At 40.9% G+C, this 20,362-nt stretch overlaps 1 protein-coding gene across 1 annotated transcript; it reads right to left on the bottom strand.

The window, feature by feature from the left end:
* Positions 1-931: 931 nt before the first annotated feature.
* On the bottom strand, positions 932-2,332 carry LOC147973272 (uncharacterized). Its single transcript, XM_087524620.1, has 3 exons — positions 2,315-2,332; positions 1,665-1,941; positions 932-1,587 (listed from the first exon to the last, which is right to left on the bottom strand). Exons 1-3 carry the CDS (start codon positions 2,330-2,332, stop codon positions 932-934), a joined length of 951 nt encoding a protein of 316 aa, XP_087380746.1.
* Positions 2,333-20,362: the final 18,030 nt, after the last annotated feature.

Raw genomic sequence — 20,362 nt, 5'->3', positions numbered from 1 at the left:
CCCATATTATAAGAGCACAGCTTTGTTACCTTGGTAATTCGGCTATCAAGCCCATATTATAAGAGCACAACTCTGTTACCTTGGTAATCCGGCTATCAAGCCCATATTATGAGAGCACAGCTCTGTTACCTTGGTAATCCGGCTATCAAGCCAATATCACAACTTCATATGAGCAGGGCTCTGATCTACTTAAGGCTTAATGCCCGGATTAAAGGGACCAAAGAGAGTCTGATGCATAGCATAGCTCAAACATAGGTATCCCTTGGGCACAACCCACATAATCACTTGGGGGCTTGGTCGTATTCAAACCATAGCTACACCTCTTGATAGACATAAGGCCACCAGGGAAATCACTTGGGGGCTTTGGTCGTATTCGAACCATCACTTCAACCCTCTTGATCATTGCAACACCACAATTATAACTATTTCAAACTTTTTTTGATTTTTTGGTTTATAATTCTTTATGAGTGTAATTTATCTATTCTATTTAAACCTGGTCTGGGCCTGTTCATAAACGAGCAACAGCTGAGGAATATCAATACTCAAGGTTTGGGTTATCACCCTTACTACAAAAAGTTGGTAAACCAACGATGTGATTCAATGTCATAGGTATGATATATTTCATATTTGGTTATTCTTAAGTACAACCTTGGTTATAAACCCGAGTTATATGTTGGGCGTTATGACCCGTCCGGCGGTAAACCGCCAGGACACTTTTTATATGCAGAAACATGTTGAATATAGGTGCTAAGGATCATAAGCAGACATAGCATAATCATGACGGATTAACAGTGTCATGCAAAGCGAACATGCACGATGGCATAGTAGACCAAGTATTTAAACTAGCCTATTACAAGGCACTTTGATGCCCAAAAGGATAATTGTTTTCAACAAGTGTTGCAGTATGCAGAAGGCTAAACCGGCCTCTGGATCATGATTCTTCGCCGGGCTGACTTGACGGCTGTGGATCATCTTCCGCCGCTTCATCATCCTTCTCTCCACCCAGCGGCTGGAAGTCAATGGTTGCCCAGTCGATTCCAGTTAGGGCCTTGAATACAACTTCGTCGCTTATAAGTGTGGAGGGTTCAACATCAGGGGAGTAGATATGCTTATGGATTGGCGGGATAAGATTTTCCACATCATGAGTTGGCGCATTAACCCGTTTGTTGTCGGCGTCATAAATCGACTGGTAATGAGAAAGATCTGTCTCTTCAGCCAATTTGCTCACTAATGGGCGCATTTCCTTCGTCAAAGCTCGGAGATCATCATTGTCAAAATCTGACCCGTCCTCCTTTATGCTTGGATAGCCGCTTCCTATATCAGCCAGGTCAAGATCTGGTATCCATGCTTTAGCCCGGATTAGCGCAGTTAGAGCACCTGCCCTTGCAGCTGATCTTTTTAACTCCTCAAACCGGGCAGGAATCATTGACAGCTTCTCTAATGTTTCCTTGATCAAGGTTGGGGGTGGTTTGTTATGAGAGGCAGTACAAATGATCCGTTGTGCGCCGGTATATAATTGCTCTATAAGAGTATAGGCAGCCTTCAATTTTTTCTGCATATCAGAGCCCAGATGGGTAATGCGAGATCCTGCATCATTACGCACATCGATAAACCGACAGTTCATAGGATAATACATGTTAAACGCTTATAATAAGGGTGCTTACCAAACACAGCAGTGGTCATGGCATTTATTTGCCACTTCAGACCAGTCAGCTCTTCTACCACCGGATTAAGGGTTGCTTCTGCATCCTCAGCCCTCTTTTGTAGTTTGGTTTTCTCTATGTCCCAGTCTGCCCGTTCCTTCTGGAAGTTTTCCTTCAATTTCTCCATGGCTACTAAGGCACTGGTTAGCTCCTCTTTGGCTTTGGAAGTTTCTGCTTGTTGGGACTTGATATTTTCTGGAAGATCGGCGGTTTGAGATTCCTTTTTGCTCAGCTCAGCCTGTAAGAGACATATATGTTATGAGTTGGAAGCATTTTGAAGTACCAAGCACATAACAAGTTATACACTTGGCACTTGGGGGCTAATGCCTATTGCTTCTTATCAACTTTCTCTTATAAGTCCCAAGATCAATTCAAGTATTATTCTTGGCACTTGGGGGCTACACAAACAAAAGTGACAAGATTAATATTCTAAAAGTCCTGGTTCATCCTGAAATGATAAACCGGTCCTTGGGGGCTACGCAGGCAAAGTTGAAGTATTACAAAGTCCCGGTTTACATTGATATCATAAACCAGCCCTTGGGGGCTATTGGAGTTGATATTAGAAATCAGATACAAGAGAGAAACAATTATGTGGAGTTAAAAGTATTTACCTCATATTGCTCTTTCATCTGGTTCACTAAACCGGCTTTATAGTCGCGGCTTGTGTACAGGCGGTTTAAAAACCCAGAGTGGATATCTTGGGCGTTAAGGTGGGCATAGCTTTCCAAGTCTGTTTTCCACTTGCCTTTATCCATAGCAGCAAATTCTTCCTTGGCACTATGTTTTGATAAAGCAATGGGATTACCAAGAGTTGTGTAGCCTAAACCAGTAACAATGACATCATCCGATTGGTCATCAGCCTCTTTGACTGGGCTCGGCGGTTTATCTGCAGTTTTAGCTGGGCTTGGCGGGTCAGTAGCATGGCCTGTAGGATCATCTTCCATCTGTTCAGCAAAGGTTTCATGATGTTGCATTGGCGGATCATCAAGAATAGCGTCAGCATTTGGCTCAAACTGTTCTGGGATCTTTTCCAGTTCAGTGTCCGGGTTATCATCAGCCAATTTATTCAATTTGGCCTTTTTGCTGGGCCTAGCTTTAGCTCTGAAATAAATGTAAATAAAGGTTAGTATATTAAACAGGTGCAAGGGATAAAGAGTTAAGTGTAGTATGCTTACCCAGGAACAGTCTTAAGGGGTGGAAGTTGTGTCCATGTTGATTCGCCAGAGGATGAATGGGAAGTTCCCTAGTAGTTTGAGTCAGATGGATTAAGAGGTTGCCGAAAATAACCAGCCTTGGGATAAGATGTGTCAGGAATATGGATGAAACCTCTGGTCGGCGTTTACGAACCGGTGTGTTCGGTAAACCGGATGAAGTAACCACCTGGCCACTATGCCGGGTTGTGCGGCGAGCTTCATACTGTTGTTTCTTCAAAAGAAAGTTTGGATCTAGATAAGCTAGAGGGTGTGAAAATTTTACTTTCCGGTTTGCTTGACAGGTTTTCTGTGCTGGCTGAGGATCTGAACCGGAGGAAAGAATAATTACCTCTACATCATCAGCCCGGCTAGCTTCGGCGTCATCCTGATAATGGTCATTGTCAATGAGGTGTATGAAAAATGAACCAAGAGAATCAAGTTCTACCTTTGATTCCGGGTTGTCAAGATCCTCGTCGAGGTTCAGCTCGGTGGACTCAGCTGTTTTCTTCTTGGCAGGCTTTTTGACGACCTTTGTCTTGGGTCGAGGGGTCTTGGCCGGTTTATCCCAAGCGTTCTTCTTCCAAAATGGGTCGTCACCCTGTTAAAAGATTGATAAAGGTTATAAGGAAGAGTTAAGAATATCAGGTTCAAACAGGGGTTAGGCAGTTCTTACAGCTGGTGGTTTATTTGAAACGTAGAAGGGACTTAGCCCTGTTTTGCTGCAGACAGCCACCGATTCATCCAGTATCTTTTTGACAGCTTCAGTGATTTCAGCATCAGTTAACTGAATGTTAGTGTGCCATTGAGGGTCTTTCAAGTCCCCTGTGTACTCGCACATTAAACCTGGGCGACAGCTTAAAGGCAAAATACCCCAAGATATCCAGCAACGAACAAAGTCAATTCCTGTTAACCCATTAGCCACAAAGGCTCTGAGCTTTGCAAGTTGTGGTGCATATTTGGCCCGTTCTTTTGCGGTCAACCTTTGGGGAAATGGATGTGTATTGGTAAGTCGGTGAGCACGGTAACCCGACAGAGGGTTCTCGTCATCTGGGGAAGTATCTTTGCAATAGAACCAAGTCTGGTTCCAATCCTTAGGGTGACTATGATGCTTGGCGTGAGGGAAGCTCACGTCTTTCCTTTTCTGAATTGAAACGCCGCCAAGTTCAGTATTGGGCCCGTCTATAAATTCAGTACGGCGGTTTAAATAGAAAAAGTCCCTGAACAGTTCAACGGTCTGTTCTTCTTGCAGATAAGCCTCGCAAAACACTTGAAAATTACAAATATTGGACACAGAATTAGGTCCAATATCTTGAGGGTGGATCTGGAAGCTAGCAAGCACATCACGGATTTTTTTTGATCCGGGAGGTTTAAAACCACGGCTCGGATGATCAACAAACACAACTATCTCGCCATCCTTGGGCTCAGGAGGATTTTCTGGACCGGCAGCTCACCAGTGGATTTCACTCTGTTTCGGTAAAGCGCCAGTTATAACGCATTCGTTCAGTTCTTCTTCCGTAATCCGGGATGGAACCCAGTTACAAGCGTAAAAAGACTTGGCCATTTCTTTGACAACTTGAAGGAAGATTTGTGCCGGTTTAAGATTCATGGTGGATAAGCATGAAGCGTTGCAGGTTAAGGGACGAAAGGTATTCAAGCATGCAAAATTATTAAACCAGAGGATGATGATATCAGGACTACAATGATAAAGCGATTGGCGGTTTACAAGGGACTAATGGTACCTGACGGGTTATCATTTTCTAAAGTTAAACCGCCTACATTGGTATGGAAGGTACAGATCTGAAATAGCTAAGTAAGGGGAAAACAGGTTTCACAAGTTGGCATTACAAATTTGGATCTATCACGGGTCGGAAAATGAAAATATATTAAGACCTAAACATGGAAACCGAAGCAGTGGATTAAGGTTCAGATTGAAGTTTTTGCTTAAACACGATGCGCTGATGAAAAAATGACTATGGCCATTGTTGTGCATGCTGAATATGGAGGTTTCAATCGAAGGAACTACATCGCTGATATGAGCACCGACGAACATCGACGAACACCGAGGAATGTTCAAACCCTAAAACTGAATCTACGGTGGAGGAAAGAGAAGCTTACTGGTGCAGAAGGAACAGCGGAGAGGCGCCGCGATTCTTTGGTACGTTCAGGGTGATGCAGCGGCCAAGGTTGAGGCAGAGGCAAAGTTTGACGGCGCTAACGGAGCTTGAGGTGCTGGGGCGATGCGAGGAAGACGATGAGGCTGAGAGGCACGAGGGGAAAAGTGAAAATGATCCCCGACCCTATTTATAAGGTGAAGGGATAAGCGGCAGACACATGAATCGAGGAGGTCGCAAAACGGATCTATAGACATGCAGACGCCTCGATTTTCGGAAATTCATTAAAGAAGATACATTTAAAGATTTGGGATCTGCACAAAGCTAATGGCAGATGATGTCACGATGGATTATTATGCTCTCGGAGATGACGTCACAGCGGTTTACAAGGTTTTTCAGCTGGTGTTGAAGAAGGAATTTTTCTAAGTACTGAAAATTGACATAAACCAGTTCAAATCAATTTGGGGCCTAATATTGGGGATATAACTATTAAGTATAAACCGCCCAGGAGGGGCCGGATTATACTTATAGTAAGCTATTCCTATTTCAAGCCCACGAAGGCAAGGCGCTTTATGAAGGATGTTTAACAAGAAGGCCCAAGGCCCAAAGGCGGATTAGGGACCGTAGATGTAAACCGCCATAAGATGTATAACTTGTATTGTAAGATAAGAAAGGGTAGAAACCGAGCCGGGCACGAATATGAGCCGGCCGGGATTCTGTAAACCACCGGGCGTCAACCTGTGTATATAAAGGGATGACCTGGCGGCGGTTTAAGGACAAGAAAACAACAGATCAAGAGCCAGGCAAAGCGGATTCGCTCCCTGGTCATCGAAACCCTAGCAATTCCATCACAACTGGATTAGGATTTTACCTTCACCGTAAGGGGCCGAACCAGTATAAACTCCTTGCGTCCTTTGTCCCGCTTTAACCCCTTTAAGCTAACTACGTTGCAATGGCTCCACGACTAAGCCCTCACACTAGGACATCTACCGTGACAAAACCACGACAATATGTGTAGGATAAAATTTGTTTGTTGCCTTCTCTAGATCTTCTAACGAGAAAATCTTTGTATTCTCATTAGCAGTTTCATCAAACGATATCAACATTTCTAGGAGAAGACCTTATTTCTTTTGGAAATAGTTCTTCTATAGTTGCTTTTGAATATTTATTTTCCATCTATGATGGATAAATACTACGCTAAACCTCAGAAGAAGAGTGTCGGAACCACATGCCAACCCAATAATTATACATGCATGCATTAATTAAGCTCTTTTAAGTTTTGCTCTATTTTTTCTATCATAAATGTAACAAGAATATGGTCTTACCTAACTTTAGAGGTTCTTGCTTATCTTGGTATAGTGCATTTTTATTGGATTATACTTAGTCTTGTGAGGACATCCAGTACAACTAAAGCTTCATATGGTATTATGGCAGATCCCTTTACAAAGCTCCATAAAAAACAACCCAGGGAAAAACAAAGTGGTGTTCATCGGTGGCGGAAGGAGAACTGAACTTATACTTTTCTCTTTGTGAATTCATGGTGCAATTTTTGTGTTTACATCTTTTCCAAGCAGCCCATTGGTATTTTTTAGAAAAGTTTGTTGAGGTAACTTGTCTTGAAGTGTTGGCATGCTATCATGTGAGAAAATGTAATTTGGACAGATGGCCGCCTTTGAGATATCACAGGTCCATCAAAGTGGACATTAAGGATGAGAAACATAGTAGTAATTTCCCAAATATGATATTTTAGTCAACACATACAAATTAAATTAAGTTAGAAAAACTACGAAATGGATTTTAGAATTAATGATAGTTTGACAAAGATAAGTTTAAAATGAAGGAAAATCATTGGAAATCGATGAATTTTATTTTTTTGGTCGTTCTTGATAGCTTTTGATTTTTTTTCCCTTTTCATAAAAAAATTCTTGTTTTTTATTATATATTGAAATTTTCTATTATAAACAAGATCCATTTTGGAATCTAGGGAAATCAAAATAAAATCATGTTTTATTTTCTAATTTATATTGTTGTTATTAATATATATTCAGGCTTTTAAGTGTCATTCGTCTTCCACTTTTTAATGAATATAGTGTGGGTGGGTTTGCCATGAGTTGGAAACCACCACCATGTTGTCGGTCAAACCACTCAGAGTTGGGTGAGGGGTTAAATTTATCTGGTTTTTGGTGTTAAGGATGCTAATGGCCACTCCCTCTATTATAAAATATTTGAAGTTCTAGGTTTATCTTAAATAACATTTCATTAAGTTTGACCAACTTTATGAGAAAACTTACTAATAAACACAACATCAAATGTATATAGTATGACCATATATTTTAGGACCCTGATAACCACAAAATGTGTGGTGGTTAAGCTTAAACACCTCCATCCTCCCCATTTGTTACATGCATGCATGCATTAGAATAATCCTCTGCTCCTCCCACATGCACTTCTCTCTCTAATTATAATTTGAAAATTCAAAATGTTTTGTAGCACAAACTGTCAATTCGATTCAAAATTGTTTTCACATAAAGAATTCATCATGATGAGACCTTTGATACTATATCTCATGTTGATATGTTCCGACAACTTTTTTGGGGGGCTCAAAAGGTATCACGCATGGGCTACATAATTTACAACACATATGATATGTAATTTATCGTGCTATTTTCAGATAAGTTGTTGGGGTATGTTTGTCAACAACTTTTCCCCCTTGGTCAATGTTATCGTGGTGTTTGCACGTAAGTCAACTGGTATGTGGTTCGTATATTAACATATTATTTTCACATAAGTTGCTGGGGTACATTTTTCAACAATCCCCCCTTGTCAATCTTACCACGGTGTTTGTATGTAAGTTATCACATATTCGGTTCATATATTACCATGCTATTTTCACATAATTTACCAGCGGTATGTTTTTCAACAACCTTTTCCTCTTGGTCAATGTCATCATGATGTTTGTACGTAAGTTATCAGGTAGGCGGTTCCTCAGCATTAGTTCAAGCCACGGTAACCAACTCGAAAAGTTCTTTTTTGTGCAAACTTGTTTCCCTTTCCACTTCTCGTAAGGTAAATGTAACGCTAAAAATAAAAGCAGTGCGTTCCTAGTTTTTTTTCTCTTTGGTCGATTTTTCTTCATTTTTTTCATTTCTCTTTCTAATTTCTTTCTTTTCTATCTTTTATTAATTCACAAATATTGTCCAAATCCATGTTTTGTTTTTACAATTTGTGAGTTTTTTTGATTATGTGAACTTTTTTCAAATCCATTTTTGGTCAAATTCATGAACTATTTTCAAATTCTTTTTCTTTTTCTTTTACAAACGCGCAAACTATTTTCAAATGAAAAACATTCTTAAAATTCGTGAACTTTTGTTTCAAAATCAATGAATTTTTTTCCAAATCTATGGTTATTTTCTTTGAAATCCATTAAGTTTTTTTCAACTTCGCGAACTTTTTTCATACTTCCAAAATCAACGGTTTCTTTTCAAAATTGATGTTTTTTTAAATCCATGAACTATTTTTGAACCCTTGAACTTTTACAAGTTTGCGAAATTTTTGTCAAATACATGATTTTTTGAGTTTGTTAACTTGTTCCAAACCCATGAACAATTTTCAAAATCATGATTGAAATTCGTGAACTTTTTTCAAATTCACAATTTTTTTGAACCCTTTAACTTTTTTAAGTTTGTGAACTCTTTTTAAAATCCATGAACTTTTTCTAAATCCTGCATACTTTTTTGAACTTGTGAAGTTTTAAGAGTTCATGAACTTGTTTTCACATCCGTGAACTTTTCTCAAGCCCATGACATTGATTTAAAATTTATGATCTTTTTCAATCTGGTGAACTTTTTTCAAAGTCTCAACTTTTAAAATTTTAAAATTCTTGATTTTCCAAATTTCATGAATATTTTTAAAATTCAACAACTTTTTTAAAATTCATGAAATTTTTAAGATCCACAATCATGAACATTTATTCAAATCCACAATCATGAACTTTTTAAAATCCACTAATTGAGGAACATTTATTCAATTCTGTGAACTTTTTTTAAATTCACAAAATTTTCTCTATATTTTTGATTTGTTTTCAAATCTTTCGACATTTTTCATCTTACAATTATTTTTAAAGTACTACAAAAAAACCGAAAGGAATTTTTCGACCAACTACCGAAAAAAAATCAGAAGAAAACTACTTGCTCCATCCCATAATATAACATTGTTTGGTAAGCCGTCTTTGGTTGCAAAACGATCTTATATTATGGGATGGAGGGAGTAGCTTCTTTTAAATAGACAAACAAAGAGAAAACCTAGCTGGTGAAAGCAAGCGAGCGGGTGAGCCAGGTGGCTCAATATTGGGCCGCCGCCCACTAGCATCAAGCTTAAGGTACACACATGTGGGCTAGCCCATTTAGAGTATTTTTAAAATTTTAAAATTCGTGAATTTTCGAAATTTCATGAATATTTTTAAAATTCAACAACTTTTTTAAATTAATGACATTTTTAAGATCCACAATCATGAACATTTATTCAAATCCACGAACTTTTTTCAAATGCTTGAACTTTTTAAAATCCACTAATTGAGGAACATTTATTCAATTCTGTGAACTTTTTTAAAATTCACAAACTTTTCTCTATATTTTTGATTTATTTTCAAATCTTTCGACATTTTTCATCTTACAATTATTTTGAAAGTACTATAAAAAAACCGAAAGGAATTTTTCGACCAACTACCGAAAAAAAATCAGAAGAAAACTACTTGCTCCATCCCATAATATAACATTGTTTGGCAAGCCGTCTTTTGTTGCAAAACGATCTTATATTATGGGATGGAGGGAGTAGCTTCTTTTAGATAGACAAACAAAGAGAAAACCTAGCTGGTGAAAGCAAGCGAGCGGGTGAGCCAGGTGGCTCAATATTGGGCCGCCGCCCACTAGCATCAAGCTTAAGGTACACACATGTGGGCTAGCCCATTTAGAGGTTAAGTACTCGAGCACGTAAAAAAATGGCCTAAAAGACCCGAGCCAGCGAGAGATCGAACTCGTGACGCTCCGCTCGTGAAGTGAAGAACCTGACCAATCAAGCTGGCAAAATCTAGTGATTTGTATGCAGTGCAAGAGTTTAAAGTATCGAATACCTTTCAAGTTTTCACGAATAATTCAATAAAATCAAGAAAAATAAATGGAAAATTCTGCACAAAAATTGACAGACGCAAATACATTTTTAAAACCATGAACACTTTTTTCCAAAAAATGTGAACACATTTTGAAATTCGAACAAACTTTTGAAACTTGAGCAATTATTGAAAAGATGAACAAATTTTTTGAAATTCCTAATTTTTTTTGAAAATATACATCAAACATTTTGTAATACATGCAAAACAATTTTTAAGTACATATAATATACGCACAACAATTTTGAACTCCACATTGAATATTTTTGTGATATACCCAGATCAAAATTTTAATATATGTTGAATTTTTTTGTAATATACTCTGAACAATTTTTAACTACACATTGAACATTTTTGTGATATACGTTGAACATTATTTCAATACACAATGAACATTTGTGTGATATACGCCAAATTTGTTTGAGTTGTGAACAAAATTTAAAAACCTTGAATTTTTCTAAAATCATTACCAAAATTTGGAATTTTAAACATTTTTTGAAAACAAAGGATATAAAATAAAAACAAAATGATAAAATAAAAATATAAGAAAAAAAATGAAACTGAATCAGAATCAGAAAAGAAACCGAAACAAAAAAAGCAAACAGAATTTTTTTTGGAAATTTGGTTAAAAAAATACCGTTTAAAGGAACCTGCTAGAAGGTGAAGTCGGCCGGCCCGTCGCGTGCCGCTGCTCTCGTGCTTCAGCGAAGCCGTGGCTCCCTAACGCACCCGCGCATCAAAGAGGATCTTAGGGCGTGTACACTGGTTGATAATGTAGTCTTATTTTAAGTCTTGCATATAATTTATAATGGGTCATCTTTTAGCCTTATTTTCAATAACTAGCTATTCCTAAAAACGTGGTGAGACATATACAATGGTGCTATCTTAGAAGGGCCACGTAGGATAAGTGACGAGGTGAAAGAGAGATAACTCATAAGAAAATGCTTGTCTTCTCTTATTTAAGAGAAGACAAGAGATGATCTCTTAACATAATTTGTCTCACCATATTTTAAGAAATGACAAATTATTGAAGATAATGCTAAGATATAATCCATCATAGACATACTTTTTTGTCATCTCTAAATTACATGTAAGACTTAAGATAAGACTGCTTTATCAATCATTGTACATGCCCTTATGCTAAGAGATCATCTTTTGTCTTCTCTTAAATAAGAAAAGACAAGACTTTTTTTATAAGCTCTCTCTCCTCTATCTTATTATTTATCCTACGCGGCACTCGTAAGATAGCATCATTGTACATGCCCTTATCGTTTCCTAGGATGTCGCTGCTCTTGTTAACTTGAGTGAGGCCTCGCAGGATTTATTTCGGCAGAACATTGCACGTATGTGGCGGGCCCCCTCGTCTCGTGGAAGTTCCTAACAATTTGTAATGACCATTTGTAATTACTCTGTAATGATACAGGCTGGAAAACCGGCCTAAAATTCAGAGTAATTACCAATCTCAAAAAAATAGAGAAAGAAGAAGAGATGTTGTACCTGCCGCTGCCTGCACAAGGAAGCTTGCACCGGCCGCGAGGTGCACTTATTGTCGTCGACGGTGGTTGAGCCGACGCCAACCTCGACAACTCTTGGGACGGCTGAGATTCAGACTGCTGCGCCGCGAAGCTCAAGCTTCCTAGCCAGTTATCTACCTCGGAGAAGTCGCCGCCGCAACCCACGTCAGGAGGTAGGCCGTCGAACGATTCGCCGCCGGAGTTTGGATCCACAGCCACCATTACCGCCGCCGGCTAGGGCTACAGAGGACAGAGGTCAGTCGAGAGTGAGAGATGTGGGACGGGCTAGCCAGTCGGTGCGACCTGTTCCGACCAGGTGTGACCTAGCGGCGACACTAATGGCCGACAGAAGCGCACGTTAGCCATTAGGCCAGACGTTAGCCTGCCATGTGGGCCAGCCTTATCAAAAACACGTTTAAAATGGCTAAAACGGTCGTCAACACGACGTGGTAGTTTTTAGTCATAAAATTTCAAAAAAAAATGATAGTTATCGGTCATTTTTATGAATGTGGTAGTTCAGTGGAGCGGATTCCCCTAACATGGTATTTTTTTTCAACTACTCCTATTAAAACAGAAATTTAACCTAACTAATGTAAAATTTTAGTTGACAAATGCTGATTGGTGTTTGTGAAACAGTTTTGATAAGTCTCAGTCTGATACTTCGTTATGTCTCAATCGATGCTATTTTTTTTTGATTTTACATGGAGATTCATACAAAAAATACATATTTATTCTTCTTCTTCTTCTTACATACTACTTCTATATCACTTGACTAAGACTTAACACTGAGACCTAGCCACCCCCTTTGGGAAAAGTGGCCCGCGAAGATTTACGGGAGAAATTCCTACAAAAAAAAGAAGATTTACGGGAGAAATTACCTCATGTGACGACGGGTATCCTTGCATTGACGGCCGGGAGTAGTACGTAAAGCTACAGCCACTGAGGCGAGAGAAGTGACATGCGCAGATTTTGTCCAGTCAAACTCAAACATCGTAGCTGCCCCAGATTTCTCCCGGCCGGCCGGTCGATCACTAGCGCGCTTGCGGCGGTACGTTCCTTCCGGCGCCGGCGCCGATCGGCTAGGCTAGCCCCGCACGTTACGTGCGCTGAATGTAACACGCACGCGCGCATGCAGAGCAGACGACCAGCTAACCGAAAGGCGCGCAATCAGCTGGGGTTTCGTGTTAGGCGCGTCGCACGATCCTCTCACGACCAACCTTCCATAGCCGCTGCTAGCTTCTTCATGCTAGCTACTAGTGCGCACTGAGAAAATACGTACTTCTTCCAACTCTCACTGACGAGGGAGAGTAGACGTAGAAGAATTATCTGAGATCGTGACACGTATACGAAGAAAAATGCACTAACCATTTCCTCGTTTTTCTTCCCCGATCGATCGATCGATCGAAGAAAGTGCATGCCCCGTTCCTCCGTCTCTCCTCATGCACGCATGCGGCCTGTGGGCTGTATATATACGCGTACACACGATCGCACACACAAGCAGAGCACCAACCACCGTTCGCCGGCCACCATGAGCAGACCCGCAGCACCGGCGGCTCTCGTGCTGATCATCCTCATCATTGCCTCCGGCGGGGTCGGCTTGGCCGCGCGGCCACTGGCGGGCGGAGGACGCGCCGCTAGGGAGCTCACGGGCGCCACCGACTCGTCGGCGCAGCCGTCCAACTGCACCTACGGGCACAACACCGGCGGCCAGTGCCCTCCTAGCCCCGCCGCCCACAGTTAGGCTCGCGCGCGGCGCATGGCATGCAGATGCATGGGTGCACGTGCACATACCCTTATATCCGTGCCATGCCACGGGCTTGTATGCACGTGCACCGATCGTAAGAAGACCAACCCTCGACAAGACGGCCGTCATTCGGGGTTTGCTCCGGAGCTCAGGTTGCCGGCGACGGACGTATATACGGCTCTGCTACTTGGCATGCACCGGGAGAGGACCAAGTGTTCTCGAAGCACCCCATGTGGAGAGGAGATCAATGGTCCTGATCTAACCCCATTCCTGCATGCACACATCAAGAAACATCAGGAAGGAATTCAGGATTGACTTCGTGTTGTAGTTGTGCCCTAAAGGCGGTGGTTCTGTGTAATTTAATCGAAGCTCTCATCGCTCTAGGACAAAGGCCAACGGAGGATTTGGGCCTATGGCAACTGGGGCTATAGCCAGATGTGTGGCTCAACTAGTGCTATTACATCTAATATATAAATTTTCAGCTTTTTAGATGTAAAGAGGCCCAGCCCAGGCATTTTGTTCGCGAATACGCAAAGTCTATGTATCGTTTCATCGATAGAAGATAAATTAAAAGTTTGCAAAGAAAAAAAGGTAAGAGCGAATACAAAAGATGATACTACAACACATGGCATGAACACAGTAGGTGTGAACATAGTGCGCGGAGCAGAGAAACATAAGATACTTGGCCCAAACGGAGAAACAACACAACTAAACTCGTTCAAAAGGACACGCGACAACCACCAGACCACTAACCCTGTTGCGCATTCCTTCTTCGTTTCTCTATTATTTGTTCGCCGGTTCGTTTTCTTCTTCTTCTTTTTCTTTTTTCCTACTTATTTTCCTTTTTCTTTTATTTTTTCCTAAAACACGCGGTTTTTTAGTTCGTGAACTTTTTCTTCCAAACCAATGAACTTTTTGTTTCAAATGCGATGGAATTTTTTCAAATCTGATGATTTTAAAAAAAACAATGAACTTTTTCAAATTGAATGAAATATTTTCAAAACCAATGATTTATTTTTCAAAAATTATGAACTTTTTCAAATCAAATCAACTTTTTTCAAATCGAATGAAATTTCTTCAAATTTAATGAACTTTTCTTCAAAATCGATGAACTTTTTTCAAATCCAATGATTTTTTTTTCAAAATCAGTGAACCTTTTCAAATTGAATTAACTTTTTTCAAAATGATGATTTATTTTTTCAAAATTGATGATTTTTTTCAAATCTGGTGAACTTTTTGTTAAAATCAATGAACCTTTTCAAATTGAATGATTTTTTTTCAAAATTGGTGAATTTTCTTCAAAATCGGTGAACTTTTTTTAAATCGGATGAAATTTTTTTCAAAATTGATCAACTTTTTTGAAACTCATGAACTATTTTCGAAATTTAACAAACTGTTTTTTGTTAAAGAAAATAAACATTTTCCAAATTGTTTTCATATAACTAAAAAATCTAAGTGGTATAGTAAATGGTTGAGTAATAAACAGCGTGGCTGCATTAGTTCGAATATAATTCGCGTTGCTTTTGTTCACTAGCAGTCTGGTAGTCTAGTGGTTAGGTTAAGTCGAGCGAACCCTCACACTATTGAACCCGAACGATCGAGTTCGTTGCTAACTGAACCCAAATGATCGATGCGAGACTCGTGCATGTATGTAAGTTTGCTGGTCCGATCGATCGATGTGTTGCATCAAGCCTCAACGCGAGACGTGAGTTGATCTAGCCGGTTGGTTGCCTCTCGATGAACAGCCCCGTTGTTATCGTGTGACCGATATGTAGATCAAGTGAAGACTAGCATCCGGTTGCATCGATCGAGCAACCTGTGCGAGACGTACGTAACGAGTCGACCTAGCTAGCCGCCAGTTGGTTGACTGTGAATGAACAATCCCCATTGCTAGCTGCCTCGCGCGAGTACGCCCCGCCCCAACCGGTGGGGGTTGGATGCACAGGACCCCGTGATAGACGGTTGGGGCTGGATGAATATGACCCCGATCGAGGAGGTTGTCTTACGGTATTCCACACCCCAGCCAGTAGGGGTTGGATGCACATGACCCTATGGAGGCCAAGACGTATAGACGATCGGCACTGGATAAACAGGATGTTGAGGAGGCTGTTTTATGGTATGCCACACCGTACCCTAACCGGTTGGATGGATGAACAGAATCTCGTAGAGACCGTAAGAAGTTGACGCAAGATAAATAATAGCCAATGGAGGCCGTTTCACGGTACGCCTCACCTTTCCTGAGAAACAGGATTACATTTTGGTCGTCGGCGGTTGAACAAAACGCCGTTTCGACCGTCTTACGGTATGCCACACCCCCAGCCGGTGGGGGATTCGATGAACATGATTCCATTTCGGCCGTTCCACTCCAGCCCGTTGGCTCCCGATAAATAGGACCCCATTGTCGTTCGCTCTCACTGTTTTGGCCGTCCAACCACAGCCTCTTGGTGCTCGTTCAACATGACCCCGTTGCTGTATACATCAGTCCATATATACACTAGTATGACCGGCTGTATATACGCGTGTCCGGTCAGCCGTATATACACGCATGTCCCGCCAGCCGGTACAAGAATACTTGGCCTGTATTTTTTACCATGGTTATATGTACATGTACATAATTTAGGCAGGACTGTGTGACCTGCTACGTCGGGGACCAAATTTCCTACTACGACACATGTGGCTTCTTATTCGGACACAGTTCATCGTTGTAGAGAGACCGACAAGTACGTACATATTTCTGCTCCGATAAATAACGCTACGTACGCTTCAACTTAGTGGGTCTCGGCTGTCAGGGGGAGGAATCCTTTTTTTACACGTAATAATGAGGCACTTTCTTGCGTGCAGCCTTTTCACTGATGGGTGCCTACTGTCAGCCTCTCCACATATATTTCTCTTCCGGTGGTTGTCGTTCGTTGAGGGAAAGAAAGACGCCGTAGTGGAGTCCAAAGCGGAGGGAAGTACGAGGGTTGATGATACCACCTTTTATTGATCCAGTATTAGAATAGAAGAGAATATCCCACACCTATTTCCCTAGAGGTGACTCTAGGTTATCGAACCACGAGAGGAAGATTCCCGGAGCGATAATCTGTTGCAAGCTTTTGTCAAAGTGTCAAATCCAGCTTTTGACCAGATCAACAAGCAAATAGTGATTCAAACACTTACAATAAAAAGATGTACAAGTATGGTGTCTTATGCTTACAATCTTGTATTTGCGTTGTGATCAAATAGGATATTAATTTGCACGCTGGAAGTCACCCATCGAGGTGTGCTTGTTACGGATTGAAGTGGGGGATGTGTCCAAATAACATCTTGACCGACACGAGTCCTGCATCAACAATCAGTCGTCCTACCGTAGGCCCTATCCATTGCGCGGGGTTGCCTTGATAATTAAGATAATGAAATCAGGAAAGAGCTTTGGGCGTTTAATGACTACACCTCATTTATCCCCAAGGATATGATCCATGTTACCCTACTGAACCTTATTGTCACCGGTGTTCGGTATAACACTTCACGGTCTTCTTCCTCCTAGACTCACCGGTGCTCAATCTCCATGATCCTGGGTACCTATAGGGATGAAGACTGTGGACAAGACAAGAGACATCTTCACGGAACAATTTTATTTCACACATACGGGACTTTATGTCAAATTGTTCCATTGATACCCTCAACAAAGACCTTGGGTTGCAAGGCTCATGCCTCAACCCATACCTTACCGAACTACTCACACATGGAGATTAGATCGCGGGAAGAAAACATTGAAGAACACATCTTGAGAATGATTGATTGCAATATGTCTTACAATGGATGCCTTGTGCGATGCACGATTACAAGTATGAACTAGATGGGAGAGTACTATGGTGGTGGTGGAGATGGCTATGGTGATGGAGATGGCGGCAGCTAGGGTTTGTGGATGAAGATGATGATGAAGCGGTTCTGGCTTCTCTGCTCGTCGCTCTGTTGGCATTTCGACGGGGTCCCTTTAATAAAAGTTGTTCAGGTGGCATTTTGCCTTGAAATCCACACCAAACGGGCGCCCGTATGGAAAGTCGTCTTTTGCTCTCTCTTCGTGTAGACGTTTCCTGTTGATTACTTCTTGCTCCATTCTCCTTCCATTCCATTTCCACACATGATTTCTTCCTTTTTAGGCCACTTCCTGTGGAAACACAACAAAGAGAGGATCTGTGGAATCATTTGCATTCATTAGTCATTAGTAGCAATATTGGAGTGAATACCTTTTTTAAAATGAAATATCTCGGTTTAAAAAAAGATGAAATGAGTGTAAAAATATCATTCATCAACTCCCCCAAGCTTAAACTTAATCATACTCGAGCAACATAAAGAGAAATCCGAATCATAAGGAACTCAGTTGTTTAATCCAAAATAATGAGAAGGTTTTTGTTCACTTACGCTCGGTATGCCTAGATAGCCCTCCACTTCTTGACCTGAAAACTAAGCATAGCTGTAGCGGTGGCATGGTTATAGTGCAAGTATTAGTGAAGCAAAGATAATCAACACAAATTTCTTGATCTGCTAGATAAACCAACTTTGCAACACTATATTCTATTTATTCTAGACAACACTTGCTTGGTGGGAATGCACGGAAGCGTTTTCGTTTGATAGAACAATAAAAACATATGTTAGGGAGTGGAAATCATGTAGTAAAATATGATGCTATAGTGCTCATAAGCACACCCACAATCATTTCCTCCTCAAGGCTCTCAAGCACTTTATTTCAATCATTGTTTGCTGGAACTTTGATTGTCACGTGAAGAGGTTATGCCAATTAAGTGATCATGCATAGGTTTTTATTGTGGCTTAATGCTTGGGAACTATGAACCTTTGATATATGTCTCTTTTAAGCTCTTTTGATCAGTGATACGTCTCCAACGTATCTATAATTTTTGATTGCTCCATGCTATATTATCTACTGTTTTGGACATTATTGGGCTTTATTATCCACTTTATATTATTTTTGGGACTAACCTATTAACCGGAGGCCCAGCCCAGAATTGTTGTTTTTTGCCTGTTTTAGGATTTCGAAGAAAAGGAATATCAAACGGAGTCCAAACGGAATGAAACCTTCGGGAACGTGATTTTCTCAACGAACAAGACCCCGAAGACTTGGACCCTACGTCAAGAAAGAAAAGAGGAGGCCACGAGGTAGGGGGCGCGCCTGCCTACCCTAGGCGCGCCCTCCACCCTTGTGGGCCCCCTGTTGCTCCACCGACGTACTCCTTCCTCCTATATATATCCACGTACCCCAAACGATCATATACGGAGCCAAAACCCTAATTCCACCACCGTAACTTTCTGTATCCACGAGATCCCATCTTGGGGCCTGTTCCGGAGCTCCGGCGGAGAGGGCATCGATCACGGAGGGCTTCTACATCAACACCATAGCCCCTCCGATGAAGTGTGAGTAGTTCACTTCAGACCTACGGGTCCATAGTTAGTAGCTTGATGGCTTCTTCTCTCTTTTTGGATCTCAATACAATGTTCTCCCCCTCTCTTGTGGAGAACTATTCGATGTAATCTTCTTTTTACGGTGTGTTTGTTGAGACCGATGAATTGTGGGTTTATGATCAAGTCTATCTATGAATAATATTGGAATCTTCTCTGAATTCTTTTATGTATGATTGGTTATCTTTGCAAGTCTCTTCGAATTATCAGTTTGGTTTGGCCTACTAGATCGATCTCTCTTGCAATGGGAGAAGTGCTTAGCTTTGGGTTCAATCTTGCGGTGTCCTTTCCCAGTGACAGTAGGGGCAGCAAGGCACGTATTGTATTGTTGCCATCGAGGATAACAAGATGGGGTTTTCTTCAGATTGCATGAGTCTATCCCTCTACATCATGTCATCTTGCTTAAGGCGTTACTCTGTTTTTAACTTAATACTCTAGATGCATGCTGGATAGCGGTCGATGAGTGGAGTAATAGTAGTAGATGCAGGCAGGAGTCGGTCTACTTGTCTCGGGCGTGATGCCTATATACATGATCATACCTAGATATTCTCATAACTATGCTCAATTCTGTCAATTGCTCAACAGTAATTTGTTCACCCACCGTAGAATACTTATGCTCTCGAGAGAAGCCACTAGTGAAACCTATGGCCCTCGGGTCTATCTTTATCATATTGATCTCCTACCACTTAGTTATTTCCTTTGCTATTTACTTTGCCTTTATTTTACTTTGCATCTTTTATCATAAAAATACCAAAAATATTATCTTATCATATCTATCAGATCTCACTCTCGTAAGTGGCCTTATAGGGATTGACAACCCCTATTTGCGTTGGTTGCGAGGATTTATTTGTTTTGTGCAGGTGCGAGGGACTCGCGCGTAGCCTCCTACTGGATTGATATCTTGGTTCTCAAAAACTGAGGGAAATACTTACGCTACTTTGCTACATCATCCCTTCCTCTTCGGGGAAAACCAACGCAGTGCTCAAGAGGTAGCGATCAGTCCCCTTTATTTACCACATACACACCATTTCAAGAGAAAGTTGCTACCTCTTGAGCACTGCGTTGGTTTTCCCCGAAGAGGAAGGGATGATGCAGCAAATTAGCGTAAGTATTTCCCTCAGTTTTTGAGAATCAAGGTATCAATCCAGTAGGAGGCTACGCGCGAGTCCCTCGTACCTGCACAAAACAAATAAATCCTCGCAACCAACGCAAATAGGGGTTGTCAATCCCTATAAGGCCATTTACGAGAGTGAGATCTGATAGATATGATAAGATAATATTTTTGGTATTTTTATGATAAAGATGCAAAGTAAAATAAAGGCAAAGTAAATAGCAAAGGAAATAACTAAGTAGTAGGAGATTAATATGATGAAGATAGACCTGGGGGCCATAGGTTTCACTAGTGGCTTCTCTCGAGAGCATAAGTATTCTACGGTGGGTGAACAAATTACTGTTGAGCAATTGACAGAATTGAGC

This window comes from Triticum urartu, chromosome 5A (genome assembly GCF_056163025.1).
Source record: "Triticum urartu cultivar PI428250 chromosome 5A, HENAU_Tu73, whole genome shotgun sequence".
NCBI lineage: Eukaryota > Viridiplantae > Streptophyta > Magnoliopsida > Poales > Poaceae > Triticum > Triticum urartu.
This window is presented reverse-complemented; position numbering and strand designations above follow the sequence as displayed.

Excerpts from the sequence above, each read along its gene's own strand:
- LOC147973272 (XM_087524620.1), bottom strand. Across the intron at positions 1,588-1,664 it reads CATGACCACTGCTGTGTTTG|GATCTCGCATTACCCATCTG; the intron begins GTAAGCACCCTT and ends GTAATGATGCAG.